This window comes from Triturus cristatus, chromosome 4_2, assembly GCF_964204655.1.
Source record: "Triturus cristatus chromosome 4_2, aTriCri1.1, whole genome shotgun sequence".
NCBI lineage: Eukaryota > Metazoa > Chordata > Amphibia > Caudata > Salamandridae > Triturus > Triturus cristatus.
Window position 1 is genome coordinate 799,493,362 of NC_140586.1, and position 26,888 is coordinate 799,520,249.

At 41.1% G+C, this 26,888-nt stretch overlaps 1 protein-coding gene and 1 long non-coding RNA gene across 3 annotated transcripts in view; one reads left to right on the forward strand and one right to left on the reverse strand.

Moving 5' to 3' along the window:
* Positions 1–10,494: 10,494 nt before the first annotated feature.
* Positions 10,495–12,465, forward strand: LOC146835073 (uncharacterized). Its single transcript, XR_014960684.1, has 4 exons — positions 10,495–10,583; positions 11,235–11,354; positions 11,448–11,527; positions 12,011–12,465. It is a non-coding gene; the product is annotated as an uncharacterized LOC146835073 (long non-coding RNA).
* A 1,073-nt stretch (positions 12,466–13,538) lies between these two features.
* The window catches only part of LOC146835074 (vitamin D3 hydroxylase-associated protein-like), a 305,684-nt gene continuing 292,334 nt past the window's right edge, over positions 13,539–26,888 (reverse strand). For both annotated transcript variants that reach the window (XM_085602740.1, XM_085602739.1), the window contains exons 13-15: positions 24,613–24,721; positions 23,257–23,402; positions 13,539–14,549 (exon numbers count right to left, since the gene is read on the reverse strand). In XM_085602740.1, coding sequence (XP_085458866.1) covers positions 14,415–14,549; positions 23,257–23,402; positions 24,613–24,721 — 390 coding nt within the window. In that variant the 3' untranslated portion in view covers positions 13,539–14,414. The remainder of the gene's footprint in view (positions 14,550–23,256; positions 23,403–24,612; positions 24,722–26,888) is intronic.

The following is a 26,888-nucleotide window of genomic DNA, read 5'->3' on the forward strand; positions in this document are numbered from 1 at the left end:
ATAGGAGGTCACCAGGGAGCGTGACTGGGATATACTTGAAGGACATACTCTAATGCGGATGCCTTGGATTTTGTTTTTCGCCAGCAAATTAAACTAGATATTGTTCCGCGGCGAACAAAAAATACCGATTTTGCTTGTTCCACTTTTATGGCAGACTTCTCCGGCTTCACCTGGCTACTGGAGAGAGATGGAGTTTTGTCTAGTGGCAGTTTCGACTCACCTAAGGTAGCCCAGAGCAGGCGCAGGGGGTTAATATGCCTGCTGCAAAGAATGTGTACTATGCAGATTACAGAACAATGTTTCTTGTGCAACTCTCAGAGGGATGCTGCTTTTGTCAGAGATCCTTTTGTTACTGTGCACTTCATAAGTTACAATCATGATCTAGCACAGTGAGCTGTGAACTGCCATCAAAGCGCTAGATGCGAACAGCATGGTACAGGTTTGAATATTTTTCCCCAGTCTTTGACTTTGTTTAGGTAGAAATAAATTGTTAATTGAAAAGTCAACTCTAACCACTGTGTTACGTTGCAAGATTTGCATTAGTGGCAATAATTATTTTAGCCAAATTATTCCAAAATTGTTTTTTAAATGTTCTTTTGCTTTCAATTTTTTCAAAATTTTCTGGGAGGCGGGAGGGAACATCCTATCAAAACCTTACCTGAGGAAGTCTCTCTTGCCGAAATTCAGATTGGGTATTACATCTGGCTTTCAGCAGTGCCAGTTGAGGATGTGGGTGAAGCCAATAGAGTAAGTGGGTGGCGCCAGTGGAGGAAGTGGATGGAGCCTGGAGAAATGGGTGTGGCCGCCTAAAACAAATGCACACCTGGATTTAATATTTTACAAATTAATCACTGTCTGGTATTGGACTCTCTGGAAATCCTGGCCGACAGTGACCCTGTTTCAAGGGAGCAGGCTGAAGTGGAGAAAGATTTGAACGTGCCTCTCCAGGGTTTAGTGAGGATAAACAGTTCGGGTCCAGCGCTCACCTCAGTATCTCAGATTATCCTGATGGAGGCCAGGGATAAAGATATGGTTCTGTAAACTCAACCGGGGTCTGTGATGGCGATGGAGCAGCCCTGGGGGAGAGTAGGCGGAAAGGACAGTCAGCCCTCGATGCTCTCGATGCACCAAATGCAGCAGCTTTTTGAGACTATTCTAGGAGAAATACATGATTGCAAGACCTCTAAGGCCCAAGAACTTACTTTATTGCATCAAAGACTAGATCAAATCGAGGGTATGGTTCAACAAATTCCAGCGCGATTCAAAGAATTGGAGCAACGAGTATCAGATATTGAAGACCATTCTTTGACTTGTGATTCCGATATTGCTTCTCTCCAGAAAAAGCTGCAGGCTTCTCAGTTGAAGATGGATGAAATGGAGAACTATGCAAGACGATAGAATTTATGCTTTGCAGGGATACTGGAGCAAAGTGAGCCCCTTACTGATCACTCTAACCCCTTGTCGTACATGGTGACACTGATCAGAGATCACATACATAAGAGCGCACCAGAAGACCTTACTATAACGAGGGCCCACAGGATTCCTTCCCAGAAACTCTCAGGGGCTAAGGACCCAAGGACGATGATTGTGAACTTTTCTGACTTTCGTATTAGAGAGGCTGTTTTAAGTAAGGCAATACAAAAAAGGATGTCGTTCTTCCTGGGGGGTTAGGGTGAGAGTATTCTCTGATATGTCTGCACTTGCAGTGCGCCGGCGGAGAGAGTTTGTGTGGCTGATTGGTCAATTTATGAGCATAGGGGCACAGGCCTCTATCGCTCACTTGTCCAATTTGAAAATTTTATGGAAGGGTCATTTCCATCTCTGCTCTACCTTGGAAGAAGCCCAAATGTTATTATAAAAAGCATCACAACCAAGTGGGAAGTAGGAAATCTGTGGGGTAATTCGCGGGGTGGTCTGGTCTATTGTGGAACAGAATATAGTATATAGCCGAATGAATGAATATGAAGTTCAGCCTAATATATTAAGTCCAGGTCATGTAGGAGATTCTTCAAACTTAGTTGGTTTAATGTTTTGCATCCTGCACTTTATATTGTATATTGCACTTTCATTCATACCTTCTTTACCTTTTTAGAGTTACTCAATAGAATTCCTTTATGTTTTAATGGGAAAAGATGGCACTAATCTCCTTGTATGGTCAATCAGTAGTTTTTTATATCCGGTTGGTAATCCAGATTTTAAGAGGTTTTTGCCATAAGGTTTCTCTGATAGTACGTGGTACTATTTTCTTTGGATGGAGTTTTTGTATTACTCATTAGAGTGTTAAACGTAGCTTATAAGGTTTAGACTTTTTTTGTCTTGACCGGTATAGGTACAACAAGCACTTTTCTTAATTCTATTGTCAGCACTTTCTGGAGGGGGGTTTTCTCTATGGTTGCTTAAGATGGAGGTTAAGTACCATGGAAGGGAAGGGTACAGAGACCTGTGACCAGGCACCAGGTCAAGCCGCCCTTGATTGTTGAGAGGGCTGAGGAAGGGAGTTAAGGGCCACTCTCTCCCTCAGGGGGGTTTAGGGAGGGGGGTTTAGAAGGAGTGTGGGGTCGTGGGGTAAAACACTTAAAAAAGGGCAAAATAACAGCAGGTCAGAACTAGTAAGGTACAGGATCGTAGTACGTGCAAGGGTCGAGTAGTTAGTTGTGTTAGATAGGATAGAAAAAAGTTTGAGCCAACTTCAACGAGTGCGGATATATGAAAAGGGGTATATCAAACTGTGCTATGGTTAATTATGAACAATGTTTTAATCACTAAAGAAAATTTCATGCAATGTTAATGGCTTTTTGAACGTTAGTAATAGAGGGGCAGTGTTGAAATGGTTGGGCTCGTTCTTCCCCCATGTGATTTTTTTGCAGGAGACACACCTTAAAACTAACACCCCCAATTTTCCTCTCCCTGGTAAGTATTCTCAAGCTTATTTCTCCTCAGGCAATAGGGCAGTGCGAGGAGTGGGTACTCTATTCTCATCCCCACTGGATTTGGAGGTGATAGAATTGATCCGTGATGAGGAAGCAAGGTGGATTTGGATCGAGGTTTTAGTCACTGGGATCTGTCTTAATTTTATTAACTCATATGGACCAATTTTTGATGATATTAAAGCCTTTAAGCAGATATACGATATGTTGATAAATGCTCGTGGTTCTATAGTTATGGGGGGATTTTAACTTTATAAAAGACTTAGGAGTAGATATCTCAAATAAGGCCAATCAGCAACTATAATCAAAGACTGCAAAACAATTAAAAGCTTGAAAGAAGATTTTGCCTTAATTGATCCTAGGAGGGTAGATCATACAGGGTTGACGCAGTTCACTTGTTACTCCGCTAGGTTTAAAACACCTTCACGACTTTACTTCTTTCTGGTAAATAAGCAACTTGTAAGAGGAGAGTCGGATATTTTTGCCAATTCCGTTTCATACCATTCAATAGTTTCTTTGGCGATACGCTTATGCACTCCTCAAAAAAGCAACACCAGGTGGCATTTCGATAAAGCATTGCTCTCTGATTCAGTATGGATCTTTGAAACTCAGGAATTTATACAGCGTTTTTTAAAAGGGAATATTAACACAGCCCCAGGTTTTATGGTGTGGAAAGCTTTTAAGGCTTTCGTTCCGGGGGGATGGTGATTACTAGGCCTGGGCGGTAAATTTCGTTCCGTTCGCGGAATTTGCGATATTTTGACATTTTTGCGTTCCGCGGAGAGCGCAAAAATGTCAAAACTTTCGCAACCTGCTGCAAAACTGAAGTATTTTTCTTGTTCGCGCTTTAAAAATGCATTCTTGTGCGCACGGTCACGACTTACCGGGTCCATGCATTCGCCGCCGAGTTTTCCTATCCGTTCACGCGCGCCACAAGATGTTGGATTGTTGGTGGCCGGTCGTGCTATCCCGCGAGAGTTTGCGATCGCGAACACGTCATTGCGATCGCGAACAGGAAATAAGCATAGCGAGCAAGATGGCTGCGCCCATTAGCGACCGCATGGGCAAGTTGAAGATATATTTCCCCGTGAGCACGCAAAAACACATCGCGAACGGGCGGGAAAAGCTTTCTCCATATCTTCGCGAAAGTTTCGCATGCTCGCGGAGATTTTGTGCAATTTCGCGATAATTTGCGGAAGTCAATTTCGTAAATTCCACCCACCCTTAGTGATTACATATAAAGCTAACACATATAAGCAGATGCAACTGAAGATAGAACTACTACAAAAAGCTGTGGATCGGGCTCGGGCAGATCTAAATTCTATGCCCCTAAGTGACCTCGATGGGAAGATATTACAGCAGGAATTAACGAAAGCAAAAGAGCAATTAAATGTTTTTTTTTTACTTTAGAAGAGATTTCGGAGTAAGGCGTTCCAGAAGGAAATCTATGAAGAGCCAGCTAGTAGGTAAATCTTTGGCTTGGTCCATTAGAATACAACAAAGCAGGCAGCTGAACTCACAGATAAGGGACCCTGGTACCACTAATCTAGTAGTCACCGATTTTCAGTTTCCCAAAATCACAAAGTCTGACTGCGCGGCCTTAAATGACCTGATTGAACTTTTTGAATTAATTGAAACTATAAAAGGGATAGCTAGCGCTAAGGCAAGTGGTAACAACGGTATTCCGACGGAAGTTTAGAAGATGTTTGTAGATGATCTCTCTCCATTCTTATTATCCATGTATAACCAAATTTTGGAAGGGACTCCTATTTCTGATAGATTCAAAGAGTCAGTGGTGATTTCCATCTTGATAAAAGATAAGGACCCGAACGACCCGAGCTCCTATCGCCCAATAAGTTTATTAAATGTTTATTATAAGCTTTTTATGAAAATTTGGGCAAATAGGATTGCGGGCTTTGCACAACAGGTGGTCCATGCAGATCAAACAGGCTTATTTACTGGTAAATAAATAAATGGCAGCTAATTCATTCTTTCTGCTTCATGCAATTGATTATTTTTCAGTTCACAAGGACAAAGTGGTTATTTTAATGATGAATGCAGAAAATACATTCTACCTTGTGGACTGGTAGGCCCTCTTTTTTATCCTGGGGAAGTTTGGCTTTCCAGCCTGTTTGATAGAGATGTTAAGGGGACTCTATAATGGGGTGGACACAAAGATAATTTTTAATGCAGAACAGGTAGGAGAGGTGGTAATTAAACGTGGCACTAGACATGGTTGCACCCTGCTCCTCTCCTATTTGCTCTTTTTAATTAACCACTGGCAGTAAAAAGTTGCACTAACGCTTCAATTGTGGCCCCTTTAATTGGGATGGCAAAAATCAAGCTATTTGCTGATGATATGATTCTAGATTTGAAGGCAGATAAGGCAAATATTCAGTCAGCGTTGGGGGGAGATCCAGGCATTTACAGATTTGGGTGGTTATAATGTAAACCAGGCTAAAAAGAAGGTTCTCCTATTTAATTCAGCAGTGGCCAAACTCCCAGTAGGGCTGAAATGTTTGCCATCTCGACCTATAATATATTTGTGTATATATATTACTGCCGACCTCTCTCAACTAATCGAACTAAACTATGGAAATACCCTTACGAAGGTAAAAAGGCTTTTAGAAAGATGGACGTTACTACCTCTTTCGCTAGTGGGCCGTGTTTCCCTAGTGAAAATGTCACTACTCCCCTTGCTGGTATTTTTGTTTTTAAATTTGCCTTTAAAAGTACCAATCTTATAATTTTATATTTTAAGGAGTTGGATAAAGTTATTCGTGAGTTTCTTTGGGCAAAAAACAAACCTGGGTCAAACTAGCCATTTTACAGTTTGGTATTGAGCAGGGGGGGCTTGCCCTACCCCATTTTTCCACCTACTATTAAGCCGCACTAGTTAGTCCATTAACTCAGTTGGCAGCCCCTTCTTCCTCGAAGTTTGATAATTGTTTATTAAACCATATGCTAACAGAAAGCGTAATTAAGCTACCAGTGTTTCTTCATGCAATAAAATTACCAAAGAAAACAAGATATAAGGTCATAGTTTCAATTGTAACTCGTACTCAAAAAATTTTTTAAACATATAATCTTCCAACATCCCATGCATATACCTCTCTTCAAGATTTTGAGGTATAGGGGGTCTTCATTTTTCCCAAGGGTTGTTACAGTCCTACAACAATTTGGGGTTCTGGGAGCTAGGTGATTTTTAGAACTATACCCATTTGAGAACGTGGGAATTATTTGCATTGCAATCTGATCCCCAAAGTAGAGGATTGTGGTTAAGCTTTAGACAAATTATAGGCTTCCTTAAGAACAACTATACAATGATCAGTGAGACGGAAAAAACAATTCTAAAACATTTGCTGGGAAGAATCTGAGCGGTTTTGGTAACAGGTATCGGGTTTTATGTCAAGGCACAAACAATAAGCTTATTGATGAGATGGTTCCAAAAATTGCCCAGGAAACAAATTGTTGTTTTAGTAATAAGGAATGGCAGTCATTGGGTGAAATTGGGAATAAAGCTCTGAGGGCAGCCAATTTCAAAATAATGTCTTGTTTAACGAGGTGGCTGGTGTAATACACCCCCCTTAGGCTGCATACATTGTTTCCATCAACTCCTAATCACTGTTTTAGATGTAATAGGGTTGGGGGCGGGAGAATGGGCTCATATATTTTTTACATGCCCTAGATTGCAACATTTTTGGGAGGTGATTTTTAGGTTCATTACTCAATGCATGGCAATGGTCATTCTCCCCTCAATGTCGCTGGCCTTATTTGGGTTCTCCGACACAGACCTACAACTGCCAACATTTCGGCAATACTTTGTATTTATAGCAATAGCGGTAGCTAGATCTCTGGTGCTGCAGAAATGGCGTTGATTGAAGGTACCAACAATTGGCCAGTGGCTTTCTAAACTGGATCGGACCTATCAATTTGAAGATGCTCATGCACAGCGGGTAGGGGCCCTTCGTAGATTCAGAGCTACATGGGAGTATTATGCCCTGTTCACTCAAGTAAATTGAAAAAAGAATAAAAAGAGAGGACGATAACGAATCACTGACAGAATATCGAAGGTCAGAATATCGACCTACAGAAATATTGACGCAAGAATATCGAAGTCAAGAATATCGACATCCTATCTACATTATGGTAAGTTCAAAAATATCGAGAGAAAAAAATATCTGTTAAAAATATCGTGAAAAATATAATTTTTTATTTAAGTTAAAAAAATAATGTAAAATAAAGTAAATAATACATAAAATTAAAATAAACATAGTCAAAAATATTTTCAAATGTTCAAAAACTATAAGTATTATATATGTAATGTAAAAATAAATAAACATATACATTTAATATATAATATATACTTACTAATAATTTTAAATGATTATTTTAATAATATAATTTTTAAAAATAATATATAAATTATTAATACATCTATACACATAAAAAATAAATCAAAATTAAATAAATATATATAAAAAATAAAAATATATATTTTTAATCTTATTTATATTAATTATATACTACATTAACTAAAATAATACAAAAAATATTAGATAGCGGAGGTAATAAAATTACTATTCCAACTCTAAACAGTGCAACAGTAGGAAAGTGTTGGATAGCGTAGGGGTAAAAATAACTATTCCCACTCCAGTAAGTGCAACAGTAGGGAAAGTGTTGGATAGCGTAGGGGTTAAAATTACTATTCCCACTCCAGGAAGTGCAACAGTAGGGAAAGTGTTGAATCACGTAGGGGTAAAAATTACTATTACCAGTGGTACGGCGGTCCCGCACCGGCAATTATATATAGAAAAAAATAACCACATCACGATTAAACCTAGTGACAAAGCGGGTGGTATAGTGATCATGGACAGTAACACATACTCACAAAAAGTGGAAAGCATGCTTTTGATACCAGAACACTACCAACCAGCTCGCAGATCAGTTCTAAAAGATCTGAAGGCCAAAATAGAAGCCAGCACATCTAAAGCTTTCTTGGATGGATATATTTGCCAGAAAGAATTGGACTTTCTCAATAAAAACAATGTGGTTATTCCAACTTATATGGTGTTCCTACAACCCATAAAAACACAGTGGATCCTCCCTTGCGTCCCATTATATCATCTATCAATTCTTGCACGGAGCCACTTTCGCAATATGTAGATTCATTCTTATGTCCTCTCACCAAATTGTATCGGTCATACATTAGGGACACAGGCCACATGATATCAACTGTGGAACACATGCCCTTTAAGAAAGAGACTCAACTCCTGGTCACCCTAGATATAGAGTCTCTTTATACAAACATACCTCAGGAACTAGATTTGGAGGCGGTGGCAGCCCTCCTTTATAGATCACCGGGTGAGAGACCTAACAGTTTCATCCTTGAATGTTTAGATATAGTACTCCACCACAACTATTTTGAGTTCAAGGAGAAACTGTATAAACAAATACAAGGTACCAGTATGGGTGCTTCATGTGCACCGAGTGTGGCCAATACCTACATGGGTGAGTTCGAATTGAAACACATTTATAACGAAATGGCCCCTTTCTATGAAAATATCAGCACTTGGCATAGATTCATAGATGACATCTTTTTTGTTTGGTCAGGAACCGAAGACTACCTTAATCAGTTCATTGAATGGCTTAACCATAGTGAATGTAACTTGAAATTTACTGCAAAATATTCATCAGAAAAGGTGGAATTCTTGGACATCTGGATCAAAAGCGGAAATAACAATATTGAAGTTAGCCTCTATCGTAAACCTACTGCAAAAAATACAGTCCTACAACATGCCAGCTTTCATCCCCAATGCCAAAAGGATTCCATCCTCTTTGGGGAATTTCTTAGAATTAGGCGGAACTCTACCAACATGCAGGACTACAACACACATGCTGAACAACTAAAAATAGATTACTATTTAGAGGCTACCCCAAACGCCTCATCAAGCAGTCTATGAAAAGAGCAAAATACTACAATCGTGATATCTTTATCTCCGGGAATGAGAAAAAGCCTTTGGAAAGATTAGTATGTGTGGTTAACCACACATGCTATAATCACAAATTGCAGCAGATACTAAATAAAAATTGGAAAATTCTAAATATTGATGAAAGCAGTAAAACACTTAACAAACCTATAGTGGCCTTCAGAAGAAACTCCAACCTACGAGACAAACTAGTCTATAGCAGAATGAAGCAAAGCAATACTCTAGTTGGACAAAACACCATTGATGGACTACCACAGATTTTAGGAAATCACAGGTGTGGAACATGCCATGCATGCCCCACAGCAATCACAACAGAAGAATGGTCATATGGCACGAGGTCAGGGAGGCTGAAAAGCCATACCAATTGTAGAAGTAACAACGTAATCTACCTCATCCTCTGCCCATGCGGCTTGGGCTATATAGGTGAGACTGGCCGAGAATTTCGAACCAGGCTATCAGAGCATAAATCGGCGATTAAAACACGAAAAACACAAGCTCCCATGGTAAAACATTTCTTAGATCACAACCATGGTGAACACGATCCTAAATGGCTGATCTTAGAAAAGATAACCTACAAACCAGGTCAAGAAATCAGCAAAGTGCAGAAAAACAGAGAGACTTTCTGGATTTTCCATTGTGACACAGTACGCAGGGGCCTAAATGAAGAGATAACTTGGATCATCACATAATTACAACTATTTAGATCGTATCTTTCACTCCTTCACTGGTACTTTGGAATCTAACCCACCACAGCACCCTTGCCCTGTAGACCTCAAAATAATAAAAACATTTTTTTCAATAGCTGGGGTGGCACTGTGGACTCACAGGGATATCTATAGATTTGTTTGACCATATAGTTATACAATGATACTAGATATATTCTCTGACCCCCCTCACATCATACCTAGACTCTCCGATATAGTAGCTCTGATTACATGACCAGGGCGGTCCCCTTGTAGACTTGTACCGTTCAAAGGTCCATGTATCCCCGTGATGCATGGTAAAAAGTAACAAAGTAATGTATATTCTGAATGGTCATGCATTTCGCATGGGGCATCATATCTCATTAAAGCAACGTTTCCTACAAATGGCCTAATTAGGATATACCAACCTTTTAGAGTACACTCCATAATCTATGTTGTGTTGACTCTTTTCTGTTTTTACATCTTTTAAAGATGGCGCCGACTTTCACACAGAGCAATATAGTTAGGCTGAGTATTTACCCCGTGGAACATGATCTATACATCCGTAATCAGAATACAATATGGGACATAAGCTTCGTGTCTACTAGAATAATAATTTTTCTTGTAGCTACTATCATAGCTTAATTACAGTCAAACACCGGACAATATCTCTTTACACAGTATAATACAATATGGTTTTCTGGTTATGTCTGTCTATTTTAAGACATTTTCTTCATACCATTCCAAGGTGGCGCTTACTTAGCCCCTTTGTAACGCAGATTACATTACATTCTTACGTTTGTAATAAATATACCGTCCTACAACCTTTCAAAGATGGCACCCACACGCCCTTAGAATAACACAGCCAAAATTGGCTCTAAATCTCGCGAGACTGCCATCGAGCTATAATACGCCCGTTTCGGAGCTTTGCCTTTTTCGGAAGTTTCATTCAGCGTTTGGCGGCAGGGCTCCAACTCGTACAGGTATGTGGAAGCTTTTTGACCTACAGCGATTTTTGCGTGCAGCTAGTCCATTTTATTAGTAAACCCCTTAGTGCATGGCTTGGATATTAGCTTTAGTTTTTTACCTGCGGTTTCCAGTAAAATCTTTCAACCGATAGTTGGCTAAATGGGTCTGCCTGTGTTCTCAAAGGAATAGCACCTTGCTGTATTTTCACACTAGGCAGAATAAGAATATGAGAAAGAAGGCATTCTAAGAAACCCCACAGTGCATTGCTTTGATATTAGCTTTAACCTTTACTTGTGATTTTCAGTAAAATCTTTCACCGACAGTTGTTTAAAAGGGTCTGCCTGTCTTCTTAAGGGAATTCCACACCGGGGAGAACAAGAATAGGCATTCTGGATGCTCTTCTTAAAGGATTTGCACCCCGCTGTATCTTTATATCAGGGAAAACAAGGACATAAGAAACAAGGCATTTTAGATGCCCTTCAATATGACATGGCATCAGCGAGCACATATTGAACTGATTCTGATATCAGAGTGAGTACTCCTTTGGATTATGTAAAATGAAACGATATTCCTTAGGTCAGCATTACATATACCCAGGTCATAAGATATCGCACATAAAATCAAGGGCATCCCCCCATATGTGACAATTTGCTTTTTTCTTCCAGATAACACTGAACTGGTTAGTATCTCCTATAGGAAAAAAAAGAAAAGATCTTAGGAGTACACGGAGAATTTTTGGAATTGCTTTGTGCTGCTCAGGTGAGCAGCCCCATGCCCTACAAAAGGTAAACAAACCCATTTGAACAACAGCCCTTTGTCAGTAAACTACACGTCTATAGGATATGATGATATGGATAAGTCCTTTCTTTTCTTTCTAGTAGCCGACCATTCGACCTCTGAAATTGACATGGACGCATACAAAATTCCCTTAGAACTCTTGTCTACCTAGCTACCACAGGTATATTGATTCATACATTAGACTCTGCTTTGAGATAAAAACAATGATCGGTTTGAGTAAAAATAATGTCTCTTCCTCCAGAAATTGGAACCGCTGTAGAGAACGCACAGATGGCCCTCACAGCACTCTATTTTGAAATAGTATTCTGACTTTCAGGTCAGTTTTTTCCAAGCCCAGACCCCAGGGATGCATGTCGTAACCCCAGCATTAGATCTTGGGCAAAAATTGGAACTTTTCCATCCTCTCTTACACTAATATCAATGGGATTCTCATCACCTCTATCCCGTGGTGGTACATTTAGCCACTTACAGTACTGGTGTTTATAGTCTTCTCTCACACCTCTCACCAATCTGAGCACTGCCAGCAAACAAGTAGATTAATATGAAGAAAGTATAAATAAATAGAAGGAAGCATCTCCTTTTTGAAATTGAATTCATTTCCTCTCCTCCTGCCAATGTCACTACCTTTTTGTTTTTTCTACAGACATCCTGACAATCTGTATATATACTTCATCTTTTAATAAATTCCTGTTGGTCCTGAAGAAGGTGGTCTCCCACTGAAACGCGCGTTGACCGCGAATCTGTTTTCAGCATAGTGACACTGGAGATTGATGTCTCCCATCATGGTGACCTGGAGAAATCTTTGATCTATCTCAAGCACACAACGACATTGAGACCAACTTGAGGGTCCTCTGTTTCCCCATTTCCCTTTCCCAATATCTTTTTCCTTCTTTTAGATAGTACACTATTTCTTTGCATGAATGGAAGTATGAATGAGTATGCAAGTGATTTTATATGTCTAGGATGTCGTTTTGAAACATAAAGCATCTTATATGTATGTACCAATATTATAGTGAGTATAAAAATTATATGGTTTCAAAAAAAGAAAAAAAACGTTATGTTTGTTTAACTGTATGTGCTACCAAGCTCAATGATAAATGTTCATGAAAAAGAAATAATAAATCTGATTAAAAATAAAAAATGTATCTGTATAGAACGATAGCAGGATATTGTATGACATTAAGCAGGAGTTTTTGGTAATGTAGAATCTAGTCAGATCACTCATATAAGTATATAGGCCGGTGTAGAGGTTTTTCCTTATATATTTCACTTTTACTACCTCCTCTACGGCCTAAATTTATTATAGGGAGAATCTTTGCTCTTACTTATGCCACTGCCACGGTGGCATCCCCCATCCACATCATTGTGGTAGGTGGTGCACACAGCACCGCCCGCCACAATGCTGTGGCTGCACATTGTGCATTTGCATGCACAACGTAGCAGGCACCGTGCGGTGCCTACCACGTTGTGCTTGCAAATGCAGGGGGGTACCATAAGTACCCCCAGTTGCACCTCCCACCCTCCCAACATCCTGGGGCCCGCAATGGGCCCCCAACTGCGAACACCACATGCCTTTCACCGCCACGGAAAGGCTGCTTCCCGCCTACATAGTAATATGGATGGCGGTGTCTTGCAGACACCGCCACCATAGTCAACCCTTTTCCACCCGGTCGACTCATCGACCGGGCAGAAGAGCGACGGACGGTCTTCCCGTCCGCCGCGGTACCCCCCCGCCATCGTAATATGGCGGGGGTAAATGGGAGGCGGGCGGGAGATAATGTCAGGAGGATCGCCACTGCCATGCGGGCGGTGGCGATCCGCCCAACATTATAATAGACCCCTATGTCTCAACTTGACATCTTTAACCTTAACTTGAAAGTTGATGAATTTAAAAAAGAAATGATAACATTAAGAATTAATTACTTGTTAAAGCATTCTCTTCAGTCAATATTTTATATTCCTTCAAAGCATGGAAGGTATACTTATCTTCATTTTCGATGGTTTTAAAGTAGCTGCTTATAATTCCATGCAGTATTCTTTAAATGCAGGCTTGTCTAGTTCATCAAACTAACATCAAACAAGTGCATCTACATGAATGTGGCCTATATAGGAATGCAGCACTTGATAAATGTGAGACTAGATTCCATATACATGAATACATGCATTGTACACATTTTCTACACTGATGCTTTTAATATTTATCAAAATGATAATGTCTTTATGAGCTTCAAACTATCCATTCGGGAATGAAAAGTTATGACAATACACTTTTATAATAGATGAAAGGAACCCTCAGTATAACTTCGGGAAGTTAAGAGCTTTGCAGAAGGAAGTAACAGATCAGTAGAGTGATGGGTGTTGGTATATGGTTGTGGTTTGTTGCCAAAGTGAGGTGCTGCTGGGTTGGCTTTCCAAGACATGAAGGTGGCAGTTTTCTTGTCTACTCGGATATCTGTACATTTGTGTTTGTGTGTATGCCTGGTTGTGACTGTGAAAGACTGTGCGTGTGTGTGTCTGCCCTTGTGTGTGTCTCTGTGCATGTGCACCTCTAGGATCACTATTGGGGATATGATTAACTTCTGGATGCTGTTGAATACTCACATGTATGTGTGTATTTCTGTGACAAAATGGGTGTAGTGTGTATGCGCGTGTGTGCCCAGGTTAGCAATCACTTTTGGGGATATTATTAACTTCTGGATGTTGTTGGGTACACTAGGGTATGTGTGTTTCTGTGGGAGTGTGTGTGTGACTGCATGGTGAGATGTGACCAGGTGTACTTGGGCATTCACAAACATTCCCAAAATGTCACACATTGACTGGCCTACATCACTTCCCTTCACATGAATGAGGCCTGAACTGCTTCACATGACGCCTTTGGTATCTGCCACAAGCATATAGTTTCATGGGTAGACGTCCCTCACTCAGCAAATGCTGGAATATTGCACCGATTTGCACGCCGATCTTAAAAAGGTAACCAAGCGTGAGCTCCAAAATTAATTTTCCTATCTACAAATGTGTGGTTTTAAATATTAATTCACAGTAAGGATCTATAAGGAGCATCTTCTTTTCCTATGGTGAGTCACTCGTTCCACCTCCTTCATGAGGCGGAGGCACAGCTCCTCTTGCCACGGTAGAGCCACACACTGTACAGCCACAGGGAGTCCAACACCGCCTCTTGCACCCTGCAGAGCAAATACAAAGATGGACACCAGTTTAGGAGAAGAGGCATTCAATATGTGAATCTTATCATTCAATGAGTGGCCAATGGTAACCACATAGTCATGACAATAACACAGAATGGAACAGATGAAATACCATGAACACATTGCAGCCAAGCCCTGGAACGAGCTACCGGCAGACATCAAACGCGCCCCCTCCCTGAACACCTTCAGGAAGATCCTCAAGACCTGGCTCTTCGGCTAAACAGATCTGCGGACCCCCCCTCAGCGCCTTGAGACCCGGGTGAGTAGCACGCTTACAATTCCCAGATTGATTGATTGATTGATTGATTAAGGATGTATTCCTTACGTCAGCAGCTGCTACTCCTTGCTTCCCCTTTGGTAGTCCTGACAATGTCCTTGCTATCCCCTGTCTCATAGTGCCACAGGAGAACTACTTTCTGTAGCTTCCACGAATGGCGGCTCCTCCACTAAGGTGGAGGAGAGTCTCCCCACTGCCTTGAAGTAGCAAAAGAAAGGAAAAAATAAAATGATAATAGCGTAATGTTATTATCATTTCATCTTGACCTCCTGCTGCGGCAGCTTGAGTGAGGAAACGAGGCGGGGCTGCAGAGCAGGGAGGAGCGGTAGAACACTTCTAAGTGCGCAATGACTGTTTGACCGCCCAAAACAGTCATGTGCACTTTCCCTGTTTTCCATGCAGGCTGCATTACAGCCTGCGTGGAGAACATGCCCATCCCTCCAGCCCCTGGGTGAACGCCGTGTCATGGCACTCAGACCAATCACAACGCTGCTTTGCAGCGTTGTGATTGGCTGTGGGGAGCGTGGGAGCCCTGGAGCTTCCTGTTTCTCCCAAGAAGCCAGGAGGAGGATGCTGGAGAGGTGGCGGCGGGCGGGAGGTAAGTGGGTTTTTTTTCATCCGATCCCCCCGCCCCACTACTGCTTCCAGGTAGCACCATGACTGGTTTCCACCCCTACCACAGGAAAGAGAAAGCAGCTGAGGACCAAGTTCAAATATAATCTTAAAACCATTGCAAAATCTTAAAGCAGGTCCTTCCTTTTGCTCGATGATATGCACATATAGCCAAACTTCTGTCTCTTTCAGATATATGTGTTGCACACATTTTTTTATGTGCGTGTTTTGCCTCACATTTGGGCACCTTGAGCCACTCACCGCCTTAAATTGCAGTACCTAAGTCTGTATATAAAACATTGGTAAAAATGGCTTTCTAAGTAATTCTGCAGGAAGAATTAATTACGACTTGCCTCCATCCTGTCTCTATGGATTTCGCCAAGTTGAACCTGATGAAATCTTCATGTGAGAGACTGGATGAAAATTGGAAATTACCAAAGGAACAGTAATCCAAACTCCACTGCAACTCACTATTTCCTAGGGAGCAATCAGAGTTCCACTTGGAATAGGTAAGTAATTTTGCATACCGAAATTACTGACAACCAGAGGCCCTGATTATAAGTTCAGGGGTAAATTTAGATCCCTGTGCAAATGTTTGTTTGAGTAGTTTGCTGGGAGAGGGTGATTGGAGGGATTCAGGGCCGTGAGCGTCTTTAGATTAGTGTCTTCGCTGTAGGTGTTGAAGGAGGCCCAGGATGCGTTGGTTTTGAGGTCGAGTTTAGCGGAACAACTAGGCGGGGTCCCAAGCGGGGTCAGTGAGGAGAACAAGTGTGGGTTTGTATGGGATAATTGATCGTTAAGCAGGTTTATTTTTATCTTTTCTGTCCTTGTTGTGAAAAAGGAATCAAATTCTTCACAATTGGGCAGGGTGTCTGGATTAACTTGGGAGGATTGGGAGACACCCTTAGATTGAGACTTGATTAGTTCGAATAGCCTTTTGGGACGATTCTTGGCAAGGTCTAGTTGTTTACTGGAGAAGTCTGCTTTTGATCGTCTAATCTTTCTGTAATAGGAGTTTCTTGTGCATTTTAGTAACTTAAGGTGGTCAGAGGATGGTGCTGCTCTCCATAGTCGTTCAATTACTCTAAGTGATCTTCTGTCTTCATTTAGCCTGCCATCATACCAGGGTTTTGAGCCTTTTGTGGAGACTCCTTTCAGTTGTAAGAGCTAGACTGTCTAGTACCATGTTCATAGAGTGGAAGTAATGACTAGTCAGATCATGTACCTCGTCTAACCCTACCTGTGGGGGCATGAAGAGAGGACTAGTGGTTGCGAGTGCGATGGGACTGACGTTTCTTAGGTTACTCTTCCAAATTTTTATTCTCGTGGGTTGGAAAAAGAGAAGTTTAACTGTTTTATTGATATGGAAAGTTATGATGTGATGGTCAGACCAGTCACAGGGGAGGATCGATTCAAGCTGGGTGGTGTCTGCTTTGGAGATTATTAGATCGAGGGTTGAACCTTTTTCATGAGTAGAGCTGTTACAGATTTGAGACAAGTTAAGGTCAGATAAGAAAGCATTGAGGCTGTTAACTTCAGGGTCATCAGGGTCATTCCAGTGGAGGTTACAGTCGCCCAGGAATATTTGAATGTTTTGTTGTCCGACATTTGTGGCTAGGAATAGGATATACATTACGTGTTCGATGAAAGTGAGGTTGTTTCCTGGAGGGTGGTAAAATGAATGTAGTGAGCATATTGACTTGTTATTGTTAGTGATGTCTAAACATAGGTATTCACATGAGGAGAGAACCGGGGAGTTGGAGCGGTTCAGCAAGAGGTTGTTTCGATGTATGCAGGCAATACCACCACCTGGCCTATCATGTCTATCTAGTCTTGTGATGTGATAGTTTGGGAGTACTAGTATGTCTAGGATGGGTGTTGATGATTTAGGTTTGTTAGTTAGTGTGAGGTCGGCTATGTCAGCAGCATGATGTGCGGCCGACCTACAGTTTAGCAGAATACATTTTAGCCGGGCTTTGGTAGGAGTGGTGTTGGGTTCATATTGGATGGGTACTCGCATGAGGTTGGTTTCAACTATACCTCTAGAGTTGTGTCTTGTAGGTCTGGAAGCATTGGAGGGGATGGATTGGATTAAGGACAATTTCCGTGTTCACAGTATTAAGGGGTGGAGTCGGGAGCTCGTAAGACTGGAGTTTTGAAGTTAGCTCCAACTATGATAGGGTGTTTTTTCTTCTTCTTCTTCTTTCCCTAGGCAACAATAGGTCGAGCTTATGAGAGTACCATCAATTATTTGAGAAATAAACCAGAAGCAACCTGTGCCCTGGTTGAATACGAAAATTTGAAGATCAAGATAGTAAAAATGATGCAGATATGACAATAAACAAAATTATCGAGGCCGAATGAATAAAGTAAAATTGTCAAGAATGAGTCTAGAATGTAACGTGGACTAATGAATACGAAATGTCCGCTCATATGTATATATTTTTGTTTAAAAAACATATATAAATTATACTGTTAGATCTGACTCACCACTAAAGAAACAGAGGGAAATACCCCTCGTGCCCCATAAGGTTTTTATTTGAGTCACGGAGCGAGAAAGTCTTGTCATGTTACATGTAGCGAGAATTTTAATTAGACTCAGTGTACACTTTTGTATTTTTATGTTTAGGAATCATTATGGCTTTCCTGAAGAAGGCGTCCAGTATGCAGAAACGCACATACAAAACAAGAAAATTCATCACCTAGCCACTTCTGTAAATCTTGGTGTATTTAAATGTTCCTGTTTATTGTCAAGTTATAGTAATATTTAAACTATTGTCCATTTGCACTTTATACGTGTTTGCCTACTATATATATTTGTGTTGGTTTATTGTAGGAAGTATGTGACAATGTTATTGTTTAGTTTTTTATGTCTGTGGAATAAATATTCTATGATATTATTATATGAAATTGGATCAATAAAATGAAGTATTAATGAAATTTAGTGTACACTGAGTCCGTAATATCATGATTGTGTTAAATTAGGTTTTGTCATAAGCTTGACCTATTGTTGCCTAGGGGTGTTATTTTCTAGAATTTTCCCTGCCCTAGGAACTGTTAGCAGTAGCAGGGGGTCCTTTATTATGACATTAATACTCTCTGTCGCTAACATACTAAAGGTCTGCCCGACTCTAAATGAGGCAGACGGACCTTCAGTTTCGGAAAGAGGGTACGTTGTCGCCATTGTAATGGAGTACCATCTCCGTCAAACTCCAAATCAGCATTAACGGGATAACTAGCCAAATCAATGGCAGCGGCTCATTACACTGAAAACAAACTGTGTCAACTATGATGTCTGCAGCATGACCATCTCTCAATCTAGCTAAGTCAAAAGTAAATTGGCAATGTTCTAGGCCCTGCGATATCCGTCACACCAAGTGTGTGAACAATGGGTCTTGAAAGAAGAGTGCCTGTAGTAACCAGTGCTGATGCAATGAAGTGGGGGACTGCAGGAGCCAGAGTGAAAATGTGTTAGTTGGGCACTTGATCAGTGCCCCGAGCAGAGCCGTGCATGGATACAGAGTTGAGACAATCAAATGTTTCATGTACATTCATCCGTGTTTGTGCATGGATGTGTGCACATTTGTGTGTGTGTCTGTGTGCATGTGGCAATGTGTATTTCCCTAATAAACTATTTTGCTCCTTGGAAGCTATGCATGATATCAAGGACCCCCCAAGAGTATACACTACTCCTCCTGATAAGGGATTATTCTCTGGCACAATTGTGTCTGACATAATGGTGCCATGGGCCAATTTATGATCATCCTTGACTATTTTGAGCATGATTGGTCTAGTTGTGGCATACTTGCAGGCGTCGTGATATACTAAGAGGGTGACTAGCCTACTTTTAGCTTTTCCTGAAATAATGGTGGCTGCCCCTTGCATACTAACTTGTCAGGAGCATACATTTAATATTGGTAACTTTTTCCTTGCATTCCTGCTGGCATCCTTACCTGAAATGTTTGGGTGGTCGCTGCTGAAATGTTACCATGTGTCGTCACTATTTTAAATTGATCAAATATGCTAGTGTTCCTTGCTACTTTCCTTGAGCAAAAGTAGCTCTCGTAAGTCGTAACAGATGAGGTTGGAGACCCCAATCTATTTGTTTCCTTTATCTTCAGAAGCTTAGAGCGAAGGCACCACATACTTCATTTGTGGCACTTTGGGCCCAGTTCACTGTTTTTAGCACTGCAGACGTATTGTGATAGTACACTAGCAGAAAATGCAACCTGTGTATAGAAACCCCACATCATACATCAGTGCTTTCCCAGCAAGCATCGGTGCTGATTAGAGATAACCAGGAGCTGTCTGGGACCCCTTGATACTGGCTTACCTAGTCCTGATCTGACTTCATGAAGACAGTTGTTCTAAGAATCCTCTTTACTTGCTTTATTTTATCCCTACTTGCATGACCCCTAGCCTACACCTGCAAATTGGAGGATGTGCACGAGTTAAGGGGTCAGGTTTCATGCTTAATTTGTGTGGACCTCAGAAACTAATCTTTGGAGCTTGGGATTTTTTATTTTTTAACCAGAATTAGACCCAGAACAATGAGGAGAACGGCAAAAAAGAAGGAAGAAGAGAACGATAGGCTAGAATTGGCAAAGGGTGGAAGCAGTCATGAAAAAGAGATTGCAAGAGTGATGTGAAGAGCTAGAATGTTTAGGCAGATGAAAGAGGCGGGAGATGGAATTAAAACTAAGCAAGCTGGGTATTTGCTGGGTATTTGCCAGCCCTGCTGCTGCTAAGCTCCTAAGAAAACCTTTAACCCCAGGCAATTTTTCGTTTACAAATTAAGCACTGCCATGCCTGTTATACCATGGAAGGTCATTGTGTGCATGACCATTGCATTTTGGTAGAGGCAAAGGCTGCTAGCACCCTCCCACAATTAGTGCATCACCTTTGCTAATTCATGCTGCGCATGTTGGACAACGTAGTCAAGAGTTGCCCAGATACTACCCTTCCATGACACCCCTCCGCTCATTTGCCAAGACAGGCACTAGTATGCAATTCTGTTCTTGGTATCAGTTATCACTTGACCACATGCAAGATGAAGAGTAATACACTTGACTGCTGTAAAGTGTGCAATGAATATATTGCATAGCAATGAAGAAATACCGTACAAAGCAGCCAGAGACCCTAACAGCTCTAACTTAAAAACTTTCCATTGTTTTTTTTTAAAACATCATTTTAATTCAGCAATGCATGCATCTAAATCTACTGTATTCTTAATCTCCATAGAGTTATGATGTCAGAAGTAGCTGGAATAATCGCACTCGGCAAAGACGATTTCTTGATAGAGGTTTATTGTTCTCATTTTCTGACAAGCACAATGATTAACCCCAACAGACCTTGAGGCAGAAATATCCCTTAAAAACCCACCTACCGAGTTCCATCTCTGTCTTCATCACAATGGCCCAGACAACATACAGGAGGCAGAACATAGAGAACAGAAACTGCAGTATCTTAGGTTGAATTTATAGATAAGGAATGTTTCCCTGGAAATAGCTTGTTCTGAAGCTAAATAAATGGGGGATTTGGGGAATTCAATTTGAAACATAAGACATGATACTGTTTGTTATTGATCTCCGCATTAACCCTCTATAAAGGAAGCAAATTGAACTTGTTAGAACCGGTGGTCTCTAGTTGACAGTGGTAGGCACCTTTGTTCAAATAGAGACACTTGCTTCTAGTGAGGGTAAGGGGGATACACACTTTAGATAACCCTTGCTCACTCCCGTGGTAGCTTAGCACAAGCAGACAGGCTTATCCCAAAGGCTATGTGTATTTGTACTCAAAATACACTATCATACAGTGAAAACACCACAAATGAACACCACACTAGTTTAGAAAAATAAAGTATCTTTATCTAAACTAAATAAGACCAAAACTATTACAATCCAACATACAAGTATTAAAATATGACTTTTGAAAGGTTTCAAGCAACTTTGTCCATAGAAAAGACTGGATGCGTGATTTTACACAAAGTACCTGTAAATGCGTCGAGATTCACGAGGCCAAACAGCCACAGAGAAGGGAAACATCGAGAAACAAAGGAATGGGTCAGGAATGGGGAGGTGATGCAACAGTTCTGCTGCATGCAGGAGAAGTGATGAGTCGAATCCGGACTGTAGGGAGAAGTGATGCGTCAATTTAAAGACGGTTCTGGTCTGCAGGTGATAAGTTGGGAAAAACTTGCTGCACAGATATGATGCGTGGAGATCCAAGCGGTGGATGTGAACAGGCGCTGCATCTGATTCTTTAGCCGCGATCCCATGATGCATGCTTAGAGCATGGCGGCATTGCGTCGGAAAAACAGGTGATGCATCAGTTTCCTTGATGTCTTCATGCTTTATCAGCTTTCAGCAACAGGAACAACCTCCAGAGGCCCAGAACTGGAACAGACACTTCCTGGCACATCAAAACTCACAGCATAGAAGTTCAAGGAAGCTGGTGGTGAACTCTTTGTGTCCCTGAGACTTCAGAACAGGACGCCAGCACACACAAGCCCTTGGAGATTCTTCTTAAAGCAGGTTTCACAGCAATGTTCCAGTCTCTGTCCTTTCCTTGGCTGAAACAGCAACTGCAGGCCAACTCACACACCACACAGCAAAGGGGCAGTATTCCTCCCCACAGCTCTCCACCTCTTCTCCTTGGGAAATGTACCTCTTGAGTCCAGAAATGATCCAATTCTCTGGGTTTTAAGGTCCAATACTTATATCACATTTTCTCTTTGTTCTCTTTAGGGCAAGGGTCTCTGAGCCCGTTCCAAACCAGTGCAGCAGGACCACAGGGGGTGGAGACAGCATTGTGCAAAGGAGACAGGACCTATTCATGTGCTCCTCCCACCATTCTAAAAGTAGCCATTGTCTATTCAGTTCAGCTCTGAGTCACCCAGGAAAGGCAGGACACACCTCAACCCATCTGGCTGTCTACAGTGAATGCATAACCCCAGCTCCTTTCACTCCAATGCCAGACAGTCAATACACAAACAGGCAGAGGCACACAGAATGGTTAAACAAGAAAATGCCTACTTTTTAAAAGTGGCATTTTCAAACACACAATTTAAAAAACATCTTTACTAAAAGATGTGTTATTAAATTCTGAGTTCAAAGAGCCTAAACTCAATTTTTCCATCTTGTCCCAATGGGAAGCTATACTTGTAAGATGTTACAAAGTATTTCCCATGTGATCCTATGGGTCAGTTTCAATAGTGAAAAACGAAATACACTGTATTTCACTATCAGGACATGTCACACACACACACACACCAGTGCATGTTCTACCTTTCACCTGCACTGCACCTTGCCCATGGGGGTACCTTGGGCCTACCTGAGAGGTATCTTACAGGTAAGAAAAGGGAAGGTTAAGGCCTAGCAAGTGGGTGCACTTGCCAGGTCGACATGGCAGTTTATTACTGCGCACAGACACTGCAGTGGCAGGTCTGAGTTCCATTTGTAGGGCTACTTATGTAGGTGGCACAATCAGTGCTGCAGGCCCACTAATAGCATTTGATTTATCGGCCCTGGCACACTCAGTGCACTTCATAGGGACTTACCAGTAAATCGAAATATGCCAATCGTGGCCAACCAATCCAAATAACCATTTACACAGAGAGTATATGCACTTTAGCACTGATTAGCAGTGGTAAAGTGCCCAGAGTCCTATAGCAAACAAAAACAGGTCCGAATAAATAGGAGGAAGTAGCAAAACGCTTGAGGATAATGCTGCAACTCGATAGGAGGTTCACTATCTTAAGGTAATAACCACAGAGGTGCGCGTCAATTAGTTACTAACCTCTTTTAACAAGTTGTCCCAGTGGTCATTGTAGTGTCCCTTGTACTGCTTCAGCTGCTCTTCATCATCTTCAGTGACTACTGTTACAGGCAACACTCCAGCAGGGAAATTTAACATATTATATAGATGTGTATTGCTGCTGGCATCTAGAAAAAATAAAATGACACAATATTGTATGTAACTGAACATTTATATCCAAATTCGGAGTTCATACATCACAGGATCCAGTGCTACATTGTGAGATTTTACATGTAAACAAAATCACTCACTTGTCTAAGGAGTATTAAATAATATATGGGCTACATTTTTATGAAATGTGCAAAGATAGTAAAATGTATGTGAGTAACTCCATTTATTCTCAGAAAACGTGTACCCTATTCTTTATTGCAGTATCAACACCTTAATGCAGTGCTTCTCAATCGTTTTAGAATCGCAGCCTAATTTGTAGACCAACAAACTTTTGCCACCCACTTAGCTTTAATAGACTTGAGGCGGCCTATTTTTTAATGTGACTAAAGCATCATGAGGTAGTGCACTGTCAATTAAAAACAGCATATTTTCTATTGAAATGGCCACTTAATTTGCACAAACACAGTTTCACTGATAAAACTATATTGCACACAAAGAATGTGCTTCAGTTTTGCTTTCCTAACTGCTGAAAGCGTACAGTTCATTTACAGGTATATTACATTTTGTTTTGCATTTTGTTTTGTGTTATAAAAAATGACATCCCACAGCCTTTCTCTTCACACACTTTCTACCCCAGCAAGACTGTCACATAATTCACTTTACTTTTCTTTCTCTGCCCGCAAAGTGAGAGGTGTTTGTAAACACCAAGCCCCATATTAAAAGCAGCACTTTGCCAGAAGACATAGGCTGACATTTGATCTCTTTCTTTGAAGCACAGCAAATATGAAGAGATAGATGTAGAACTTAAAGGCATCATTATTTATTGCGTGGACTTTCACGATCCACCACAAATTGGCTTAGGACCGAAGTGGTTAGTGACCCACAGTTTTGGAAACACTGTCCTAATGTGTTGTGTGGATGGATAATAGCATATGCTTCGGGCTAGCCAATCCTTTTTTTTAGTTTCTCTTAAAGAAGGAAGTATTTACAGAAGCTCCCCATCACAAAATAGGACAGGATGCCTGTCTCTATGACAACTCTCTTCTGAGTATTATAAAGGCAGACATTGAGGAAGAGCCCTATCATATGGTCACCCAAACAACAGAAATAAATGACGCTTAGTTTTACTTTTACTTTGTGAATTTTCAAAAAGATAACAAAAGACTCCAAAGTACTTGCCCCCAAAGATTTTTACTTATTAATAAAAAGTAATATATTTAGAATTACCCCACAGCTTTCCCAGGACGCCTATGTTCAAAGCGGGACCCATAGCAGGGCAGAGCAAGACATCCAGGTTAAGCTTTTTCCATTCATCCATAAACTCCTCACGATAAGCCTAGGAGAGGGGTAGAATACAGGAAATATTTCACAATTAGAGAAGATATTTTAGGGTGTACAGTGTGTATGGAAGTGAAAACTAAACAGGTGACGGGTGAAATGCTCGGACTAAACTCTATGAATTACTCTGTGCCACATTACAGTTCATCTTTTTTGGGTCTCTGTACCAGGGGCAGCTCATCCATAGGAGCAAAGGGGCATTGGCCCCCTAATGCAAGCCACTACCTCCCAGGCTTATTATTTTTACCAGTATAAATACTTTCTCCGTACCTCCATTCACTTTCCTTCGTTATGGTGCAGGCTATGTAACTCTCTCTCCCGGCATGCAGTAGATGGGTAGGAGGACTGACTGTAGCTGTGATTCAATGAACCGCGCATGTCAGATTGGCCGGTGGATTTCCACATTCCATCGAGCTGCTTGAAAAGAGACACGGCCCCATTAGTGTTATATGGAGCGTCGTGTTTGCATGTCCCAGTCAATCCTATCACTGCTCTTATGCTGTTTATTATTAGAAGACGCATGAGAGCAGTGCCTGAATTGGCTGGTGTGCTTGGGCGTTATGTTCCCCGGGTTCAGGCTGCACATTGTAACATCCAGGCAGTACGAGGTGGGGTATTTGCTCTCGGGAGCATACCTGCATCTGAACGTCGATCAAGGTAGGAATGTCGACTTTCAAGTAACTTTATTAATATGCTGCTGAAAAAAATCATGTAGCAGAGGTTCATTCTGCTTATTGGTATGTAAGTATTCAACTTTCCACCTCACCACTTTGAAAATGATCAACCGCCACTGCTCTGTACCGGGAAACAGCCTTTACAGTGAGGTTTTTTACCTCATTGTCCCTTTACCACGCATTTTTCCCCAAGCATTTTTTAGCACATATATTTTTACCACGCGCATTCCTTTACAACGCATTTAAGGTAAGTTGGAGCGGTGGAGGTCTCCACCCACAAATACATTGTTTTTATCTATAAAATAATGTGTGGTAATGGCATGCGTTGTAAAAGCATATGCGTGGTAAAAAACTCATGGTGAAGGCATGCAATGTATTTCCCTGCGTTGTACCATCATACAACCCTCTGAACCACTAGAGACACGGACTGACCATGTAGAAATCAGTATGTATGCATGTGGTATTTCCCTTAGTGCGATTCCAGCCAAAGGGCAGCTTAGCATGAGCAAAGTCCAGTATAAACTTAATGAGTGATAAAAGCGGTGGTTTGGGGACTACTAAGGTATTGTGATGTTGTCTTCTTTAAGAGCGTCAACTTCTACTCTTTCTTAAATGGGAGAAGTGTTGAGGTGGATCGGGTGGATATGTGGATATTAGAGCCTCATCCCTGACAGAACAGTCAAAACTAAAGGCTAGGTCAGCCCCCTTACACATGAGTACAAGTAACCACAGACATGTTTCAGTCTTATTAGCCTCATCAGTGAAGTGCAACAGTGAGTTATGAAACCCAGTCGTGATACACCAAAAATAGTGATGGGTGGAATGTTTGAATTAAACTCAGTCACTGGTAATGGCATATCAGTTTTTTATATAGTGACCCTCCCTGTGAAATTGTAAATAGAACTGTGCAAACTGTGAAGGGATGAATATATTTACTTGAATTTTAGTAAGTATTTTTTACTACAGTTTAGTAGATAATATATTGTTACTGTCAATTCAAGAAATCATTTTATATGTTATAGATAATGGTTGCATGCATTACAGCAACATCACTGGTACAGAGATTGTACAAACCATTGTTTAAGTAATTTCAAGACCACAAATATCTCTTCTTCAGATGCAAGGCAAATGTGTGTGACACAAGGTAGTCAGGGCAGAATTGTGCATCTAAGCTCACTGGCAAATCTGTGTTGAATTTCAGTGTTCCTAGACTGAAGTCAGTGTGTGTTCCTTTATTGTAATAGATTATGATATCTCTTAGATTCTATCTTTATGTATATGACCGAACTGCTATAGCTTGCTCGTTGACCACGAGTAGTAAGCCTGATATAGGTCTGTCTTTCTGCTTCATTAGAGTGCAGACCCATATACTCTATCCAAATGCAGCCTTTTTCTCTACATTCATACCCCCATCTATAGGCCTCTGTTCTCTGCTCAATCTTGGAGCCTACATGGGGAATAATTACACAATGGATGGAAAAGGGACCGAAA